The 16,500-nt window shown below is 39.6% G+C and overlaps 1 protein-coding gene across 1 annotated transcript; it reads right to left on the reverse strand.

Moving 5' to 3' along the window:
- Nucleotides 1-314: 314 nt before the first annotated feature.
- On the reverse strand, nucleotides 315-16,080 carry LOC104079645 (lateral signaling target protein 2 homolog). Its single transcript, XM_009581735.1, has 5 exons — nucleotides 15,930-16,080; nucleotides 15,226-15,342; nucleotides 13,470-13,574; nucleotides 1,897-2,000; nucleotides 315-948 (listed from the first exon to the last, which is right to left on the reverse strand). The coding sequence occupies exons 1-5, from the start codon at nucleotides 16,075-16,077 to the stop codon at nucleotides 817-819; spliced, it is 606 nt and encodes a 201-aa protein (XP_009580030.1). The 5' UTR covers nucleotides 16,078-16,080; the 3' UTR covers nucleotides 315-816.
- Nucleotides 16,081-16,500: the final 420 nt, after the last annotated feature.

Here is a 16,500-nt window from a genome sequence, read left to right on the forward strand (position 1 = left end):
ATTAATTCATTAATTTGGTAACCATTTTGTCTGAAGTTTGTTAAGTTTTAAATGCTGATATAGAAACCAAAGCTCTGGGTTATAATTTTATTAATAGGATTTAGCATAAATGATGTAGATTATAAATACTTCCAGAACTCCAAAATATGGAACTAGAAGTTGTAAAACTTAATTTTTAGAAGACAACTTGGAGTTATTGCTCTGCTCGGTAAATGAATGGCAACAGAAACATACTGCTTCAGGACCCTCAGTGCTTCCTATGTCATTCACAGAAAATTTTGCCTTTGTAAATATCGAATATGGATTTGAAATAGTTTTGCTTTAATTAATCCTAGCATAGGTAGCAAAAATCTAGTAATGGGAAAGTTAAACCGCAGCAGGAGGGAGAGCGCTGACATCCACAGCCATGCTGGTATTCTAGTGAGCACAGAAGTGCCCGAGCTTTGGGACTGATTTGCTGGGATGGACTAGTTAACCGGCTACTCTGTTCCTAGCATGTAAGATAAGCAGCAATGCTTGTTCAATTCTCTGAGCCCTATTTCCTTCCACACAGTGCATTTGTTCTGCATATGGCATCGTAACATTAATGTTATAAATTTATGGAAGACTGTACTGTAGCCTTAGAGCTACAGACGCTTCATAGTTCCCTTTAGCAGCTTAGTAAAATGCAATAAAAACTGTCTGTACAAAATTTATAATAATGGATGTCAAAGCCTGCATGCCCTCACAGGGTCCCTCTTTCAAGTTAATTCTTGGCTTAGGTCAAATATATCAGTCCGTGTAAGACTCCAGAAGACACACCAGTAGTTTAATACGTCAGATACCAGCTTTGTCACTATAGAAAGGAGTGACATGGAACATGTAACAGTGAGTGCAAACACGGACAGGCTTCATCTGACCATAACGAGGTAATGGAGCAGAGTGGGAGGAACAGCGAGAACAGAAGATCTGAAAAACAAGAGGGAGACTTCACTTTAGTTCCTTTGAAGAACCAGATGGGACAAAATTGATTTCAAGAGAGGGCAAAGAAGACTGTACGCGCTGGGCTCTTGTGAATTGGCAACACCAACCTCCCTCAGCACAGCAAGTGAAAGCCCTCTGCAGGCAATTCACAACCCGATGACCAATTAATCTGACTGTGCTTAGCCTCCTCTCTGACACAAGTGCCCAAGCACTGACATTAGCCAAGGCAGGGCTGTCTGTCTCTGCAGGACACACGGGAAGGCAGCTCCACCAGAGACGGAAAAAAGCATCTCTCTCCACGGGCTTTAAAGAAAGACTAGGGGAATATTTGTGAATATTTCCAAAGTTCCTACTGCTGCAAGTCCAGTATAAAGTCAACAAAACCAGCTTCTCTACCCTCTTCCTTTTTAACTTGTACAGCAGCAAGTAAAACGGGACTGCAGATTTCTGGCTTCCTGAGGCACATGACTGCTTTATTCTCCCTCGCTCCCTCTTCCTCCCCCACAAACTTGCAAAGCAGCAGCCCTACACACCGCAGTCCTCCTGCAAAGGTTTAGAAAGAAAGCAAAGGGGGACACCGTCCCTGTAGCTGAGCTGTGCATCACCCCTCGCAGTGCAGGCTGCTGTGGCTCGTTAAAGCTCAGAGCAGTAGTCCAGAGTGACTCTGGATTCAGGGTGTTTGTTCCAGGATGTCAACAGGGAGTTCTGCTTTTTAGCAGACAAACGCTTATTGCTGTATGAAAGTCAAAACCCTCTCGGCCACTTTCTAAACATAAGCTGAGCAGTTGATAGCCAAGACATACAAAAACACTTGTGACTTGAAAACCCTGGCCAAGCACACGCATTTTGCTGTGCAGTTGACTTTCTGTGGTACGCATAAATTTGCTGTTCTCTTTGGCGGATAGTTTCTCACATGTTTGACTGAGTCATTACCTTGCCACAGCTCCGACAGTGGTGTTTCCTGCGAATGACTGTGAAAGGAGCCTTGCACGCAGTGCAGTAGCTGCAGACTTCATCTGGAACCCAGTCAGGAGGATCTGTCAGAAACACAGCAACAAAAGGGAACATAAATCAAAACGGAATAAAAACAAACATGCAATTACCAGATCCTCAAGGGAGTAGGGAGAATAAAATATAACGGCAGCTGCTTTCATCTGAGTTTCTCAAGGTGCTTTGTGAACAGGCAGTTAGGTGAGTTCAGGAAGCCTGAGAGGGCTCAACTCCCCCTTTCTCTGCCAGGCGCCCACCTTTGGGCAGAGCACAGCAGGCACTGAAACTGCGCATGGCAGCTTGGGACTCAAAATTAAATATATCCTATTTAAGTGAAAGTGGCAGGGAAAAGGAGATAAGAAAAATAAAGTATGAAGACAAAAGACTATTAAAGCAGAGCTGGAACACAGGTTGTTTTGTCAATGCAACCAGACATCAAAACAAGCTTAGAGCTGAGATCATTCCCGGCCTCTTCAGCCCTCTCTACAGAAAGGCTGACTGCTTCTCTGCAATGAGGCAAACAGCTCTACAGATAATAAACTTGGAGCCTGATTACTGTCTGCAAAGCTGTTAGGACTCTTATTGGAAGTCACCAGTAACTACAACAAAACCACAAAATCAAGTGTACAAGACTTAGCAGAGAAAGAATTCAACCATTATCCCTAACAGCATGTTTCAGTTGTTTATTTCTCCTGTGAGCTCTCTAACTTCTCATAAAAGCCAAGCAGGGAGATGATTTGGTTTTGGCAAAGCAGAAGGTATTAGGCTCACTTCTGTTGAGCTGCTCCTGCTAGCGACAGGCTGACATGACCCTCAGAGAATCTAAAGTTATGAGTGTAGAAATTATGTAGCTGATTGCTTAATTAAGTTGTTAAAAATCTAATGAAGGCAAAGCAAGTTCTATCCAGAAGGAATCCATGGACACAGTGAACATGAACTACTCGATGTATTTACCCAAGTTCCCTGTATGCATCTTCTCTCTGAGTATTATTTACAGTATGCAACCCATGCAATTGCTGATTTATAAACCTGACAAGCAAGAACCCTGCCTCAAGGAGCATATTATCAAACAACAAAATATATGGTGCCGTTAATGCAGAGGTCAAGAGGGCTACAGCTACAGGCAGAAAGAAGATAATTAAATGAAAAATCCACTGTATTCTTCAAACATAGCCGTGACCAGTTTTCATGTGTTTGTCACATTGCAACATTTGTCAAATTAAAAGTAAAAAGAATATAGCATTCAATGCAGAAAATGTCCAAAAAGCAGATTAATAAAAACAAAGAGAACTTGACTCAGCTTTTATGGGCTCCTCTAAACTATTTTGGAAGTTAAACTAGTTTAAGCAATCTTTCATTTAATCATAAAATCCTAGAATGGTTTGGGTTGGAAGGGACCTTAAAGATCATCTAGTTGCAACCCCCCTGCCATGGGTAGGGACACCTTCCACTAGACCATGTTCCGCAAATGAACAAACTGGTCTGATAAAGGTCACAACTATAGGGACAGCAACCAAAACCAAAGTCTGCGTGCAGAGAAATGACCGATGTGAAAAAGAGGAGGTTGCACATAGCAGCCTTCACCTCATCCCTGGGAACAGTTCACCAAAAAATGTTCTGTGGGGACACAAGGCTACAAAATCCTACCTCAAAAGCAGGCTTTCCTATGGCAGCAGGGAGATGCAGGACTGCCAGCTTAAGTCGAAGTATTAATAGCAATGAAACCAAGGGATTTTCCTTTTCAATTCTTTTCCTTCTCTGCAACCTCCCTAGCTACCACATGTAACTCGGCCAGTAAAATTACTCCTAATGTGATGTTGATTTTGAAAACTTCATACCACTTTCACAGAAATCTCTGATCTGAAACCATGGCAAGCCTGCTGACCTTGGAGCATCTCCATGTTCTCCATCCAGGACGTCCCTTGGGTTATCACATATATTCCAAACAAAATAACCGAGCCAGTAACAATATTCCTGTTTAAAACTTGCCATTAGACTACATAGCCTTGATTATGTTTTCAGGTATTTAACCATCCCGTTGATTTTCACTAATTTTAAAGACAGCAAAATTTAGGAAGTTATTCAAGCTCTGTGCCACCCGGTCTCCCTTCCAAATGAACATAGAGCTGGTAGAAGCAGGTTTGGCAAGATGCCTACTTCACTGCTGACACTTTATCAACTGCATTATAATGTGGGCTACCATGTTCAGCTAGTTACTAATTTTAATGTTCACAGAAAAGCCACAAAACACAGGCCCTTTTTGTACAAACTGCAGCATGCCAATATGAACTACAGCTTCTGCAGCAGCTAGTACCATAATCACTCCTTCCCTTAGATCACGATTAGTCCAGACACATTATAAGCTAACGCAACCCCACCACAAAGACTCTGGAGCTCATCAGCAGAAAACAGCTTTCTTATCAGGTGTTTACCATTTGGGTTTTGTTTTGTTTGTTTGTTTGTCTTTTGTTTGTTTTTTTTTTTTTTCCCCCTGTTGTTGCCCTTGAAGTGCAATGTTGGAAAAGTTATTTTTTTAATTGACCTTTTATGGATTTAATTGTCTCCAGTGCTAAATAAAAAGAAAAATTGCAAAACACCCCCATGAGAAACAGCAAATTTATTTTGATAAATAATGACCTTATAAACTCATTATAGTCATATAATCCATAGTTCATGGTTACAGAATTACTTGACTGACAGATTAAGTCATCTACAAACTTTGTTTTTATATTTGCATAAAAAAATAAATCACATCTTAGTGGTACTCAATGTAAAGAAACAGTATAATCCTCTCTACAGAATGTTCTCCCTCATTAGAGGGACTCTCTTTACCTCCATGTTGATGTCACATCAGCTGATTCACTGAATTAACACCTCAGTAGAGTGAGCCAAAGGGCACGTTTTGCCCCAGACAGTGACTCAACAACAGTCAGGCCCTTCAAGAGGGCTATGCCGCCAGCCCATGCCCCATTGCTTCTGGGTTGTAGTGCGCTCCGAACATCCCAACTGCTCGCACCGAGCTCAGCTGCACTGCAGCACGCCCCCAAATAGTAACACTTAGTTACGTAACGGCTTTTAACATTCAAAATGCTGTACAAACATTAATTGCTTTAATCCTCATCACCCAGCTACAGTCAGTAAGTCTGTGTGGGGAGAAATCAGGAGAGAAATGTCTTGCCCAAAATCATACACTGGTGCAGTCCTGAAATAACATTCGAAATAAGAAACTTTGGGCCATTAGCCTTAAGCCTTTGCTTCCAGTTGTGACTGAAAAAGTCCTTACACTGAGCACAAACACAGAGGCTTCATTTTGAGAGTATGCACTTGCTGAGAAACTAAATGCAATCCTGGATTGGAGCCCAAGTGCTCACACTGTCAGGAAGGATGAAGCCCTGAAAGACTGGGTCTCTCTGAGCCATGCAAGCCCCAGTGGCAATGGGATCAATACCCTAGGTCCCCTTCACATGCCTCATCTCGCTCAACCTTGGGAGCAGCCTGACTTACATGTATTACCGATTGAGTCATCAGGCTTTTTATAGAACAGGTTTTTGAAATATTCTCTGAAGAGCAGTCTCATGAGGGGATGAAGCTTTGATATGAGGAGCAGAGTGAGTTATACAAATTAAACCCCTAGCATTAGCCTGAAGACGTGCTGGAAGCAGGGCAGCAGCACCGCACCCCTAGGCTTTTTATGTTATAGTCCTTCTCCGGGCTACGCTGCTCCATTAGCTCTGCATGCAGCAGCAAATGGAAACATCCAGTCTCTAAAGCACTATCTGCCTGTGCTTCGGGGATTTGTACAAGGAATGGAGGGAAAACCTTGTTCGTGGGCTAATTGGCCCACTGCTTTATCATGCAATGAGAGTTAAGAGAAGCCTGTTGGGAAACAAATGAAGACCACAGCACAAACATCAAAGAGGAGGAGGAAGGGAGGGAAGGGATTAACGAGACAGAAAGACTACAGAAATAAATTTTAGAAGAAAACGTTAAAAGCATGTACAGAAAAAAAGGCAGAGAAAGGAAGAGAAACAAGTATTTAAATGAATAAAACAAGTTTAGAGAAAGGAGAAGGCACAAGATAAAATTAAATAGTGTGAAGACTGAAAAAGACATTTAAAAAGGAGTAACAGTATTCCCAACTCTTAATTATACAAAAATCTTGCATTACGATCTCCCATAAATCATGAAATTTTATAGTCCTTTTATTCATGTTATGCTGTAGCTTTTAGAGTTCACCTTTACATGTCTCTGCAACTTCATTAGCTAAAAAAGTTTTCTGTTCTATAAAAGTTAAAAATCTCACACAAATCCAAGATGCTGGAGCTTTAAGAAAACCACAATCATGATAAAAATCATAGATGCTGTAAACACTGTCAAAAAGCACGTGCAAATTAATTTTGCTCAAGTATGTGCAATAGACCTACTGCAGTCCCATCTAACCTTAAAAAACCAAGGAGAACATCTCTGTGCCAAGGAGAACATCTCTGTGTCCCAGAACACAAGAAGAGCGCCTGGACCCGGATCCATCAACAGTGTTGATTCAAACAAGATTAGGCCAGAAAGTTCACTCGGTGGTCCTGAGACACAAGAAACTGGGTCAGGGGGTGGGGGAGGGAAATAATCCCAAAAGTTGTTGGAGCTTGCAGAAGGCCTAACTTAGCAAATCTATACCCTGGTTGAAAACAGATCAGAAAACATGCACACCACGACTCCCTGTTGAACAGCAGCTACTAAACCCTAAGCTTGTGGTGGTTTTTGCGTTATGGCCAGACAATTAGGAGAAAAGACCCTTTCTGCATCTTTTATCAAATATTCCTAATGCAGAACTCAAACTCAAAGTTCCTCCTGCATCGATGTGTATTAGATTTTAGAGCACATCATGCATAATACTGATTATACTTTTACCAAACTAACTTTAAGAGGGCTGTTCCTACAGCAGCCTGTGGAACATACACCGCTGCAGTCAAAGTGCATTACCCTCACAGCTGCAAAAAAGGTCAGATGGGCTTGCTGTAACTCTTCTGATGAAACCAGGAATTGTAAATTCTCACAGTTTTAAGTATGGAAGAATAGAGAACTAAGGTGACATGACTTTACCCCTCATTTAAACTGCCACAGTAAGATGAACCTTTTTGTCCCTTATCATACAATTTTCTGCATGTCATTCTGGGCCATCTCTGACTTTTATAATATAAGATTCCTAGGAGGCAGTTGTACCAAAGTAATCTTTACCCTTCCTCAGTAGATTCAGTGTTGATTACAGCTAGCTGGAAATTTTTCAATAAAAATACATTTTCTACTTCAACAATATTATTTGATGAAAATTTTGGGGCTGAGGGAGAAAACAGAGGTACAGACTTATTAGCTTCAAGGACAGCTCTTGTCAAACAGCTTTCTTAGGATGGAGTTTCTGTGCAAATCTAGAAAGGTTTCACCAAAGCATGGAGCTTTGCAGACTTGGGCTCAAGCCTCTGCTCTGCCTGATTCCACACGACCTTGAGCGATGAGATCCTGTGTCCATTCTACACATGTACATGATCAGCAACTCGTTCTTTGGGCAAAATAATTATTCACATAAAATGGAACAACTCTGATAGAAAACACTGACTTCCACTGGGATATGGTTCAAATCTTCACTTTAAATCAGATGGACCAGACACTTGGATCTTCCATACAACTGTTACTAAGAGTCTCTCTGTAAGAGCTACCAACAATTATAAACTAGAAGCAAGTTGATAAGCTAGATCTACATACTATGTGCCAGAAGAACACTCAATATGTGTATTTTTACGACAAAAAATTTCAAACCTAATCAAAATTCCAGTTATGTCATTGTGGAGCTGAATAAGCCTGTGCTTTACAGTCCTTATGGGATGTTTTCTCCTCCTGCAATGACGTCTCAACAAGTTCCACACCGTGCTGACAGAGAGGGATAGTCTTTGAAAAGGTAAAAGGCTCTGAGCAAGTTCTTAAAACATAAGTCAGATCAAGTTATTGCAATACAACCTAAAACCTGTACAAAATCCTGTAATTTTACATGCATAATTAAATATGCTCAGTTGATTATAAAACATTGCCTCAATATGGAAAACTTGATGTTAGATTCTTCTCTTGCGCAGTGTAAGCAGAGCTGCTGAATAAGGAAAAAGTAAAAAGTTATGTGGACAGAATATGTTTGGCCACTGAACTGTGCAACAATTTAACTTCTTTCATTTAGAAAGTGTTGCTGGTCATCACTATAAATAATAGAGTAGCCATAGGCGTGTAGAGGACAAAAGAAAAATTGAAGCATTCAGCTAGAGTTGACGGCTAATTCTAGACTCAGGATGATTAGATTCTGCACATACAGTAGCATGGGTGGGTTTTCTTGACCTTGTGACTTCTTATTACAACAAGAACAAGAGCTCGAGCCTTGGGACCATAAATTACTGAACTGGGCTCATGCTGCTAGTTGGAGAGCAGCGAGGACTTATGACTAGACAAAAGTGGGTGGGCTGGAATATTACAAGATGGAAAGGGATCAAGGAGAAATAGCAGGCTGTTGTGCAGCAAAGAGATGCTAACGCCATTTGGCAGAAACAGTTATTTGTACTGGCAGCCACAGCAAATCCATTATGGCTGGAGTTATAACTAGGTGGCAGTAAGCAAGGCAGTTCTGTACAGATGCTAGAGTAATAAGGAGTGAAAATGAATGTATGGTTGTAGAGAACGACGAGATGCTACAGCAAATATTTTCATGGAGCACCAACAGCTTCATAATGCTTTCTGTCTTTCCTTCAGAAAATCTTCTCATTTCTAGATGTCTCATGCTTATTCCTAGACAAGAAATGTAACTCACTTTTTTAGCCAGCCTGTCATGACATTGACAATTAAAAATACTCGCCTTCCCTCAACTGCAACAGATGAATCTTCCCGAGTAATAAATTACCCCAAAATACATGTATGGTCAAAACTCAGATTTGCCAAAGTTCACTATTAAAATCATCAAGCTCACAAGGATAAACATAATGCTCCCAAATATGGTGAGCAGAGACTTATGCTTGATCACATTTACAGATTCATAAAGAATTGAATACACAAAAATCCTTATCAAGACAAAAAGAAGTTACTCTGTGTGCATGTGTATATATGGGAAACTGTTGGCTAATACAAAGCAAGTTTTGTATTAGTGCTGGAAACCAGATCCCAGACACATAAATGGCAGAAAGACTTCTTCCCTGATGTTTGTTTTTTTAAAGCTACAGTGTGTATTAAGAATGACACAGCTCTGTCCCAGCAGAAAATTTATACTAGGTTAACTAAGAGTAATTTTCTTACATTTTCAAATGTGGAGGTTTGCTTTAATTCATGTGTGACCCATGTTGCCCACTCTCAGTCTCATGCAAACTTCTTGGTCAGCTTATTATCCAACAGTGGTTTGTCCCAAGCTCAGGAACTTCCCAATAACCTTCTCCCCGTGCTGGCTGGTAGCTCACCAGGACACAAGGAGAAAGGTAGTACCACAAAAGGTGTCAGAACACAGGCCCCTTCTGCTACTATTGCAATTCAGAGCAAGCACCACTGGCAGCAAAGAGCCCAACCTGCTTTTTTTCTGAGCAGCTGCCACTACAATTTGCTTTGAGTTTATACATAGAACTTTGTCCCCACTGGCCATCTTCTCCATCATACAACCAGGGCATGACATTTTACTATATTTAAAACTTGTTTATGGAATATTGTATAATTTCATCTTATATTCTAGGAAAATATAAATGTATTTTGCTTTACATTATCTCCCTATAAAAATATAGTGCTTTTTATACTCTATGAAGTATAAATATATATGCTTCCTCAAAAAAACAGGCCTAGAGCATTAGGCCAGCAAAGGTGAACATATACACCATAGGCTCATCTGTACTTTTGAAAATGTTTTTGTTTTGGAATGCCAATTAATCTGTAGTTTATTGTATTTCAGCCTTCAGAAGGTCACAGGATTTAACTCTTATACCCTTGCCAATGTCAGTTGGCTCATAATAAACATTTATATTTGTTTTATGACCCAGACCAGCTGGTGGGTTTTACATACAGTAAGAATGAGAAATCTGACAAAAACAAGTGATTCATCTTCATAATCTGAGTAAAGGCTGGAACCTTCAGTAGAATCTTAAAACTATTCATTTACTTGTTCAGGTTGCTGGGCTTGCTTTCCTTTTCTTATTACCATTGATTGGATGCAATCTTAAACATTCGGTACTTTCAGCAAGAAGGATTTATCTGATAATTGGAAAAAGCTTTCCTGGCAGGTAGCTTGCTGGATTTTCTCAATTTGATACATGCTCACGTTCTGCCACAATGGCAGAAGGGAGGAGCTACTGATGTGCTCATTTGCTTTAAACTGTTTTCCCTTTCAGTTGAAATCATTAAGTGAGACCTGAAGTGTAGAAATGATGTACAAAAAAGGATATAATTAATTTTGGTGCAATGCTGTCAACAGATTGGTGCAACGCTCTCAGACTTTGTGCTGAATCCATTTACAGTGATAACTGCGGTGTACTCCTGTTGGTGGCCTGTGGCCCAGATTTGGCCTGGAGGACAAACGCGTCAGGGTTGCTGCAAGAAATAGGGCACAATGTTCATGCAGCAAGGGTCGTCCTAACCACCATCTTCCACCTGCACCCAAACGTCACCCAAAGTCAGGGGCTGTTGCTTCCACAGTGGCCAGCAAAAGTGAGGTAGGTGGGGAGTTACAAGGTGGAAAAGGCACATGGCTGCTGAGGTTAAAATACTGCTGTAAGTTTATGCCTCAAGCTGGATGCCTTAGGGATAGCAAAAACATGTATCCCATTAGCTATCATTGCATACCTCAGTAGGAAAAAAGTCTGTACAGCATTGCCAGCAATGACAACTTGTGACCTGAAGGGACAGGGGCCTGGAATGTAATGGAAGAGAGGGGACAGAATGGGCTTTTTTACAGTTCCCACAAATTCAACAAATTGATCCACTTCGGACAGCCCTTTTTGTAGACCTTTCGTGGTTTGTTCTGGTTTGGAAGGTGGAGTTCATCTCCATGCTCCCCAGCACCCTCTGTCTCTTTGTGATACAGAAAACTCCTGCCCATCAGCAAGTCTGAAAGCTAAGTAACAGCAGACTATGCTAGTTAGTTTACGCTAGGTAGTTTACATAGTCAGAGGAGCTGTACTGATTTGTACAAGTAGGTCTTTACAGCATAACCACTTACACACAAGCCAAGTAAGACTCCCAGAGAAAGTGTGCAAGTAGATTGAATGAGACATGCCCAAGCCTTCCCAGTGAGCACGCATGGGTACCAAAAGCAGAGTACCTGCAGGAGCATTGGATAACTGGCTCTGTTTCGAGGATGTGTTAGTATGGGAAAACACTGTGCCAAGGCAGCCAAGCTCATTCTGGCATCCAAGTCTACTTCCTCAAAAGGGACTTGGTTATCCCACAAGGTTCTGCTTTCCATCACGCAGGCATACATGAAACACCTGCTATTTCAGAACAAACGTGCAGGCAGGAGGCTGTTTTTGCTGTAGTTATCTGCATGTGCTATTAATACTAGAGGTTCGGTTTTACCATTTGCTTAAGGCAGGGACATAATTGATTCTGGCTGCCTGGGTGCTGCAGCAGCCCTTGAAACAGCAAAGATCCCCCCTTACTGCACTCCTACGCAGCCATAACATCACCTAAGCACCCAGACTATTGTCCTCCATTTCAATAAATAACGTCCCAAGCCACAGGCTGCACTTCTCCAAACATAAAACCTTCCCCATGCCAATAGAAGATTCCATGAAAAGCTGAAGAACCTTAAAAGCTGAATAACATGCCAGGGAAGTGAAGTGACTTTGCCGTGACAAAATGTACATCCACTGTGAGAAAGTTATTCAGCATCCTGCAGTTCAGAATAACTTGCTTTCAAGTTCCGTAAGTCAAATTCACTGACAGCATCAGGCATCGATTCAAAACAAAAGAATATGAACTGAAATGGTAGAGAATGAATAATCTCTTGCATTCTTTTCCAATACAGCCTATACATGGTAAGGATTTTCCTTAAAGATTTGTTCTTTACTGCACCTTCTGTGACATTATGAATTATGGTGCAATAGAAAAATCAATTAAAATGACTACTGAATAGTTCTTTATCTGCCACCAAATCTTCTTCCTCCAGAAGAGATAATATTTCTACAGTGCATTATACATGAATTAGCCCTGCTGTTCTAAATAAATAGATTACATTTGAGATCCTTTAGCCTCCAGCTTCAGAAAAAGGGTGAGCAAGCAAACCATGGGTTTTATATAAGCACAAAATAACTTATAAATATGTAGCATTATTCTAAAACCTAATCTTTAAGAGATTCCCCGGGCTCCGTGATTTCTGATCTTTATTACAAATGACACGAACCAACATTTCTTTTCTATTGGTCACTCCCCTCTGCATAAAAGCAGAGACATACACTGCTTATCACTCAGTTCTCAGCCATCCTGCATTCAAAAGCTCTCCCTGGAAGAACAGTAGTGCATGCGGACAAATGACAACAACAGATAGAAGTTTTAAAGCACAGGGAAATTACTGCACACTTGAATTTCTGGGAAGCTTAGATACAGTTTCACAGCTGACGGTCGTTTTGTATTTCTCACCTGACCACAGAGAACCACCACTCTGATAATTGGGCTCCTGGTGTGTTGAAACCACCACTTAGCCCTGAAGATCAAAGCTGATTGCTTTGTTTGCTCCATCTCATACACCTACTTTCTCTTTTCTTATTCTTTGACTTCAAGTGCTCTGATATCTTTTCATCCATTTTTTATACAATGTTTACCATACTAGCACTGTAGTCAGTCCATAACTGACTCCTAAAGACTCCCGCAGCAGCTCAGATTAAAAAGAGAGAAACAAAAACTTTTGAGCTCTCAGAATGCTTGAATCCCGACCAAAACTTTGAGACTTACATATGCACTTTTCTTCACTCTTACCATGTATTCAGCAAGATTTGAGTAACCTCAGCAGACTTACCTAAAATAACTTTTTCTTTGAAGTAACATGGTGAAGAATATGAAAATAATAACCAAAATATTTTGATCAAATACAAAAGTGAAGAAAATATGAAAGGAAAGTAGCACCTCCACATATAGCAAGTGATATAAAAGATCTCTTTAGATTTGGCTGAGAAGACCTTACATAGGGCTTTGCATCTTACACAACCCTCCGAAACTTGTCACATGAAATGTCACAGGCTTATTAAAGCCTTTACTATACAGAACCTTCCTCCACTGAAACAAAGGAATTCATACTGGATATGACAATTTGTAGATCAGAGTTTCATAAGGCTGTTAGAAAAAAATCTGAAAGAACTATGCTCAGTTTATCATCTGACTTTGTCTCTAAACCATACTATGACAACATTTTATAGTCACTTTCCAGAGCCAAACTTTGAGAGTTTTCTTTTCATTTTAATTATTTTTTTTTTTTAAATACATCAGTGTTGTCTCATTTTAATTCTCAGAAAAAAAGAAAATACCTTCAAAGTCCCCATCTCTGGCTTTTGCTGCAAGTTCTGAGGATGATATACTTTCTTGACATAAAGCACAGTCTTCCAATGCTGCATTCCTTAAACCCTGATTAACTGTAAAACAAACCAAAAAGTACTGAAATTTGTATTTTCCCAATTTGTACTTAAAATATTCATGTTAGAACTTCTGGGATTAGATTACAGTAGCATCTATATGTACCTTTTTATACTTCGTGCTTTTTGTTTACCCTGACACAAACCATGATTTAAAAGTCTCCTCTATTCTTCTTTGGAATGACAACAGAAATGAAAGATGCTGTTATTACAGGACATACTGTCCTCTTCTAGCATTTTAGCTGCATCCTATATTTTATTTCCCAGTTCTTAACTTGGATCCTTTACAAAGAAGTAGATTATAAGAACAACCAGAGATTCCCTAGGCGAATCACACACATCAAATCACATATATCAAAGAGAAACTTCACACCAAAAGTCCCTGACTTTTGTGGATGTTTACTGGACTTTTGTGGATGTTTACTGTTGTCAACACCTTTTTTTTTTTTTAAAAATGTAACAGTTCATCCATTAGAAATTATTCCAACAAAGTACTATTGACTAATATATTTTCTAGTGATAATTCTTTACAGCTCCAGTTTCTTTATTACTCTTATTTGAATGTTCAGGAGCTCTCTGATCCTCTCTTTAGCAATTCTATCTAACCCAATTTTTTTCTTGCCAATGAAAAAAGCAGTCTCTTTTCACATCATGACATCCTGCCACCATAAAAACGTTGTGGAAGTTTCAACCACAAGTAATAGAGGACTGTAATGCATGTGGTGTGTATTATCCCACTGCAGAGTTGGGTTGGGTTGGATTGGAGGTTTTTCTGCTAAATTTAACCAACTTTTAACTTAGTTTTTCATATAAAATCTTCGATGCTTTTAAATGAAACTGGGAGAAAGGGAAAGCAAAAGTTTTCAATCATGAGGAAAGGGAGAGAAAAAAAAAAAGAGTGCTCAACCTTCAGATGCTGATAGTTCTAATCATAACGAAGGGCAAAAGTAATTGTAGTCTTGCTGGGATGACATGGTTATTTTTAGATAAGTTAGCAGACTTGCCTCTTTGAAAAAGAAATAATCAAAATGGTGACAGAGAAAAAATTTCTTGGATTGGCTCATGATCTAGATCTGGTTCCATTATCTTAATTATCTACAATTCAAAAGTGGATATTTTTCCATTTTGAAGCCAAATTCAGCATTCTGCGATTTCTACAAGACAGGTCAGATTTCAGCATTTTCCTGAGCATTCTCATTTTATAGTCTGCTCTTTTTATATGACTATTTAAACTTCACAGTCAAAGATACGTGTTTTGGTAAATTAAAATGCGTCCAGTGTGAAATAATAGCAGGGGAGCAGGGGGGGGAATCTATGAAGTCCAAACCCTGCATACATAATGTCATGACCATATGTGCTACAAACACTGTTCTGTAATACATAGGAATATGGAAATGAGCAGACACACTCTGAAGGCTTTAACTCTTTCAACATTCGCCTCAAGACATACTCCCGTGTACTTCTAGTGACTTCAACCTGTTTACAGTCTGTTTCCATGACTTTTTTTTAAACTTAGATCAACTCACTGTACAGTGAGCCCTGACAAAGTGTTGAAAAAATATTAAGGAAATTCTTGTCAAATAGTTCATGGATCCACATGAGGCTACCAGCAGAAATTCACTATAGAAAACAACTCTTTAAATCTCTTTACCTTTCTTTTGCTTTTCTTTGTCTTCTGTTTCAGGTTTGGTTGCCATAACTTCAAACAAGGTCTTTAAGATACTTCTCAAATCACTAGCATAGTTTGTCTGCAGCTGGTCAGCAACACCTAGGAGTTTGAGAAAATGGATAAATCATTACTAGACTATTACACCACCCTTAAAAAAAAAAAAGTATTTAAATTTGTCTGTTGCTACCAGTAACAGCCTTGTATTTATTTTTGAGGGGATCACTTGCTTGTGTTAGGAATAAAAACTGAGCATTTAAACTAATTTTCCATAATGGCCAAGTTACATTCTGGCCTTTATGCTACCTGCAATTTGATACGTATCTTCCTTGTCCTTTGGCAGGAAACACTGAGAGATTTCTTTTGCATCAAAATACAACTGCTGCATCAAATTTCTTCCCTTGAAGACACAGGGCATCACCAAGAAGAAGGAAGCACTTTGAAGTCAAACCTGTTGCATTCCCAAACTCTTCATCACTACAGGTCTAAGATGTCTGCATCTCTGATTCTGTAAGCTCCCACCAGGTAACAGATCTTTCTAGACCAGTCTGCAACTTAGGCCCCGAAACACAGTCTTCCTGCAACTTCATCTCTAGTTTGTTCTACCATAACTTTATGTGCACCAAAAAAAAAAAAAAAAAAGATGAATGAATAGTTTTTACATTCAGAACAAAAGGCTACTTTCATACCTGAGATACAGACAAAAAGGCGGTGAATGAGATCATTACTGCCATGAAATCTGGATCTGATCTTTTCTCGGGTGGCGATTTTAGCAGCCTGCAGAGCGAGCTGGATTTCTTCCTGATCGAGGTCATCAGATGAACAAGAACTTGTCATTAAACTACTGTCGGAGAAAAAAAATTTAAAGAAAAGTAATGAAAATCTTTACTCAGTTGTTCAGAATGTTCAGCAAATCCTAAAGGATTTATGACTCAGGCAAGACTCTATAGCAAACCGGAACTAATTGCTGTAAATTCTTGTTGAAGTTAATCAACATGCAATCAATCACCATCATGTTTGATTTTCACTCTGTGGCATAGCTGCAAAAAACTTTTAAGCAGAAAATCATTTGTCTGTATTTTATTGCATTTTCCTTAGCTATTACAAAGTGCTGTGCCATTTTTCACATTAACTTCTTCTAAAAGCTCAGTTCCACCAAAAATTCAAAAGGGGAATATCAAGCTAAACATGAAGGTCAGTTCTGAAGTCAACTTAGAAATTTATTAATGTGGAAGTTAATTTGAAAAAAAGAATTTCCGA

This window comes from Fulmarus glacialis, unplaced genomic scaffold (assembly GCF_000690835.1).
Source record: "Fulmarus glacialis isolate BGI_N327 unplaced genomic scaffold, ASM69083v1 scaffold37157, whole genome shotgun sequence".
Lineage (NCBI taxonomy): Eukaryota > Metazoa > Chordata > Aves > Procellariiformes > Procellariidae > Fulmarus > Fulmarus glacialis.

Bases quoted from the DNA above. Each gene is read 5' to 3' on its own strand.
- LOC104079645 (XM_009581735.1), bottom strand. From the start codon at position 16,077: ATGACAAGTTCTTGTTCATCTGATGACCTCGATCAGGAAGAAATCCAG. The intron at 2,001-13,469 runs GTATTTTCTTTT...TGTTTCTGACAG, and splicing joins CAGAGATGGGGACTTTGAAG to ATCCTCCTGACTGGGTTCCA. The intron at 949-1,896 runs GTAATGACTCAG...CTTGTTTTTCAG, and splicing joins ACTGTCGGAGCTGTGGCAAG to ATCTTCTGTTCTCGCTGTTC.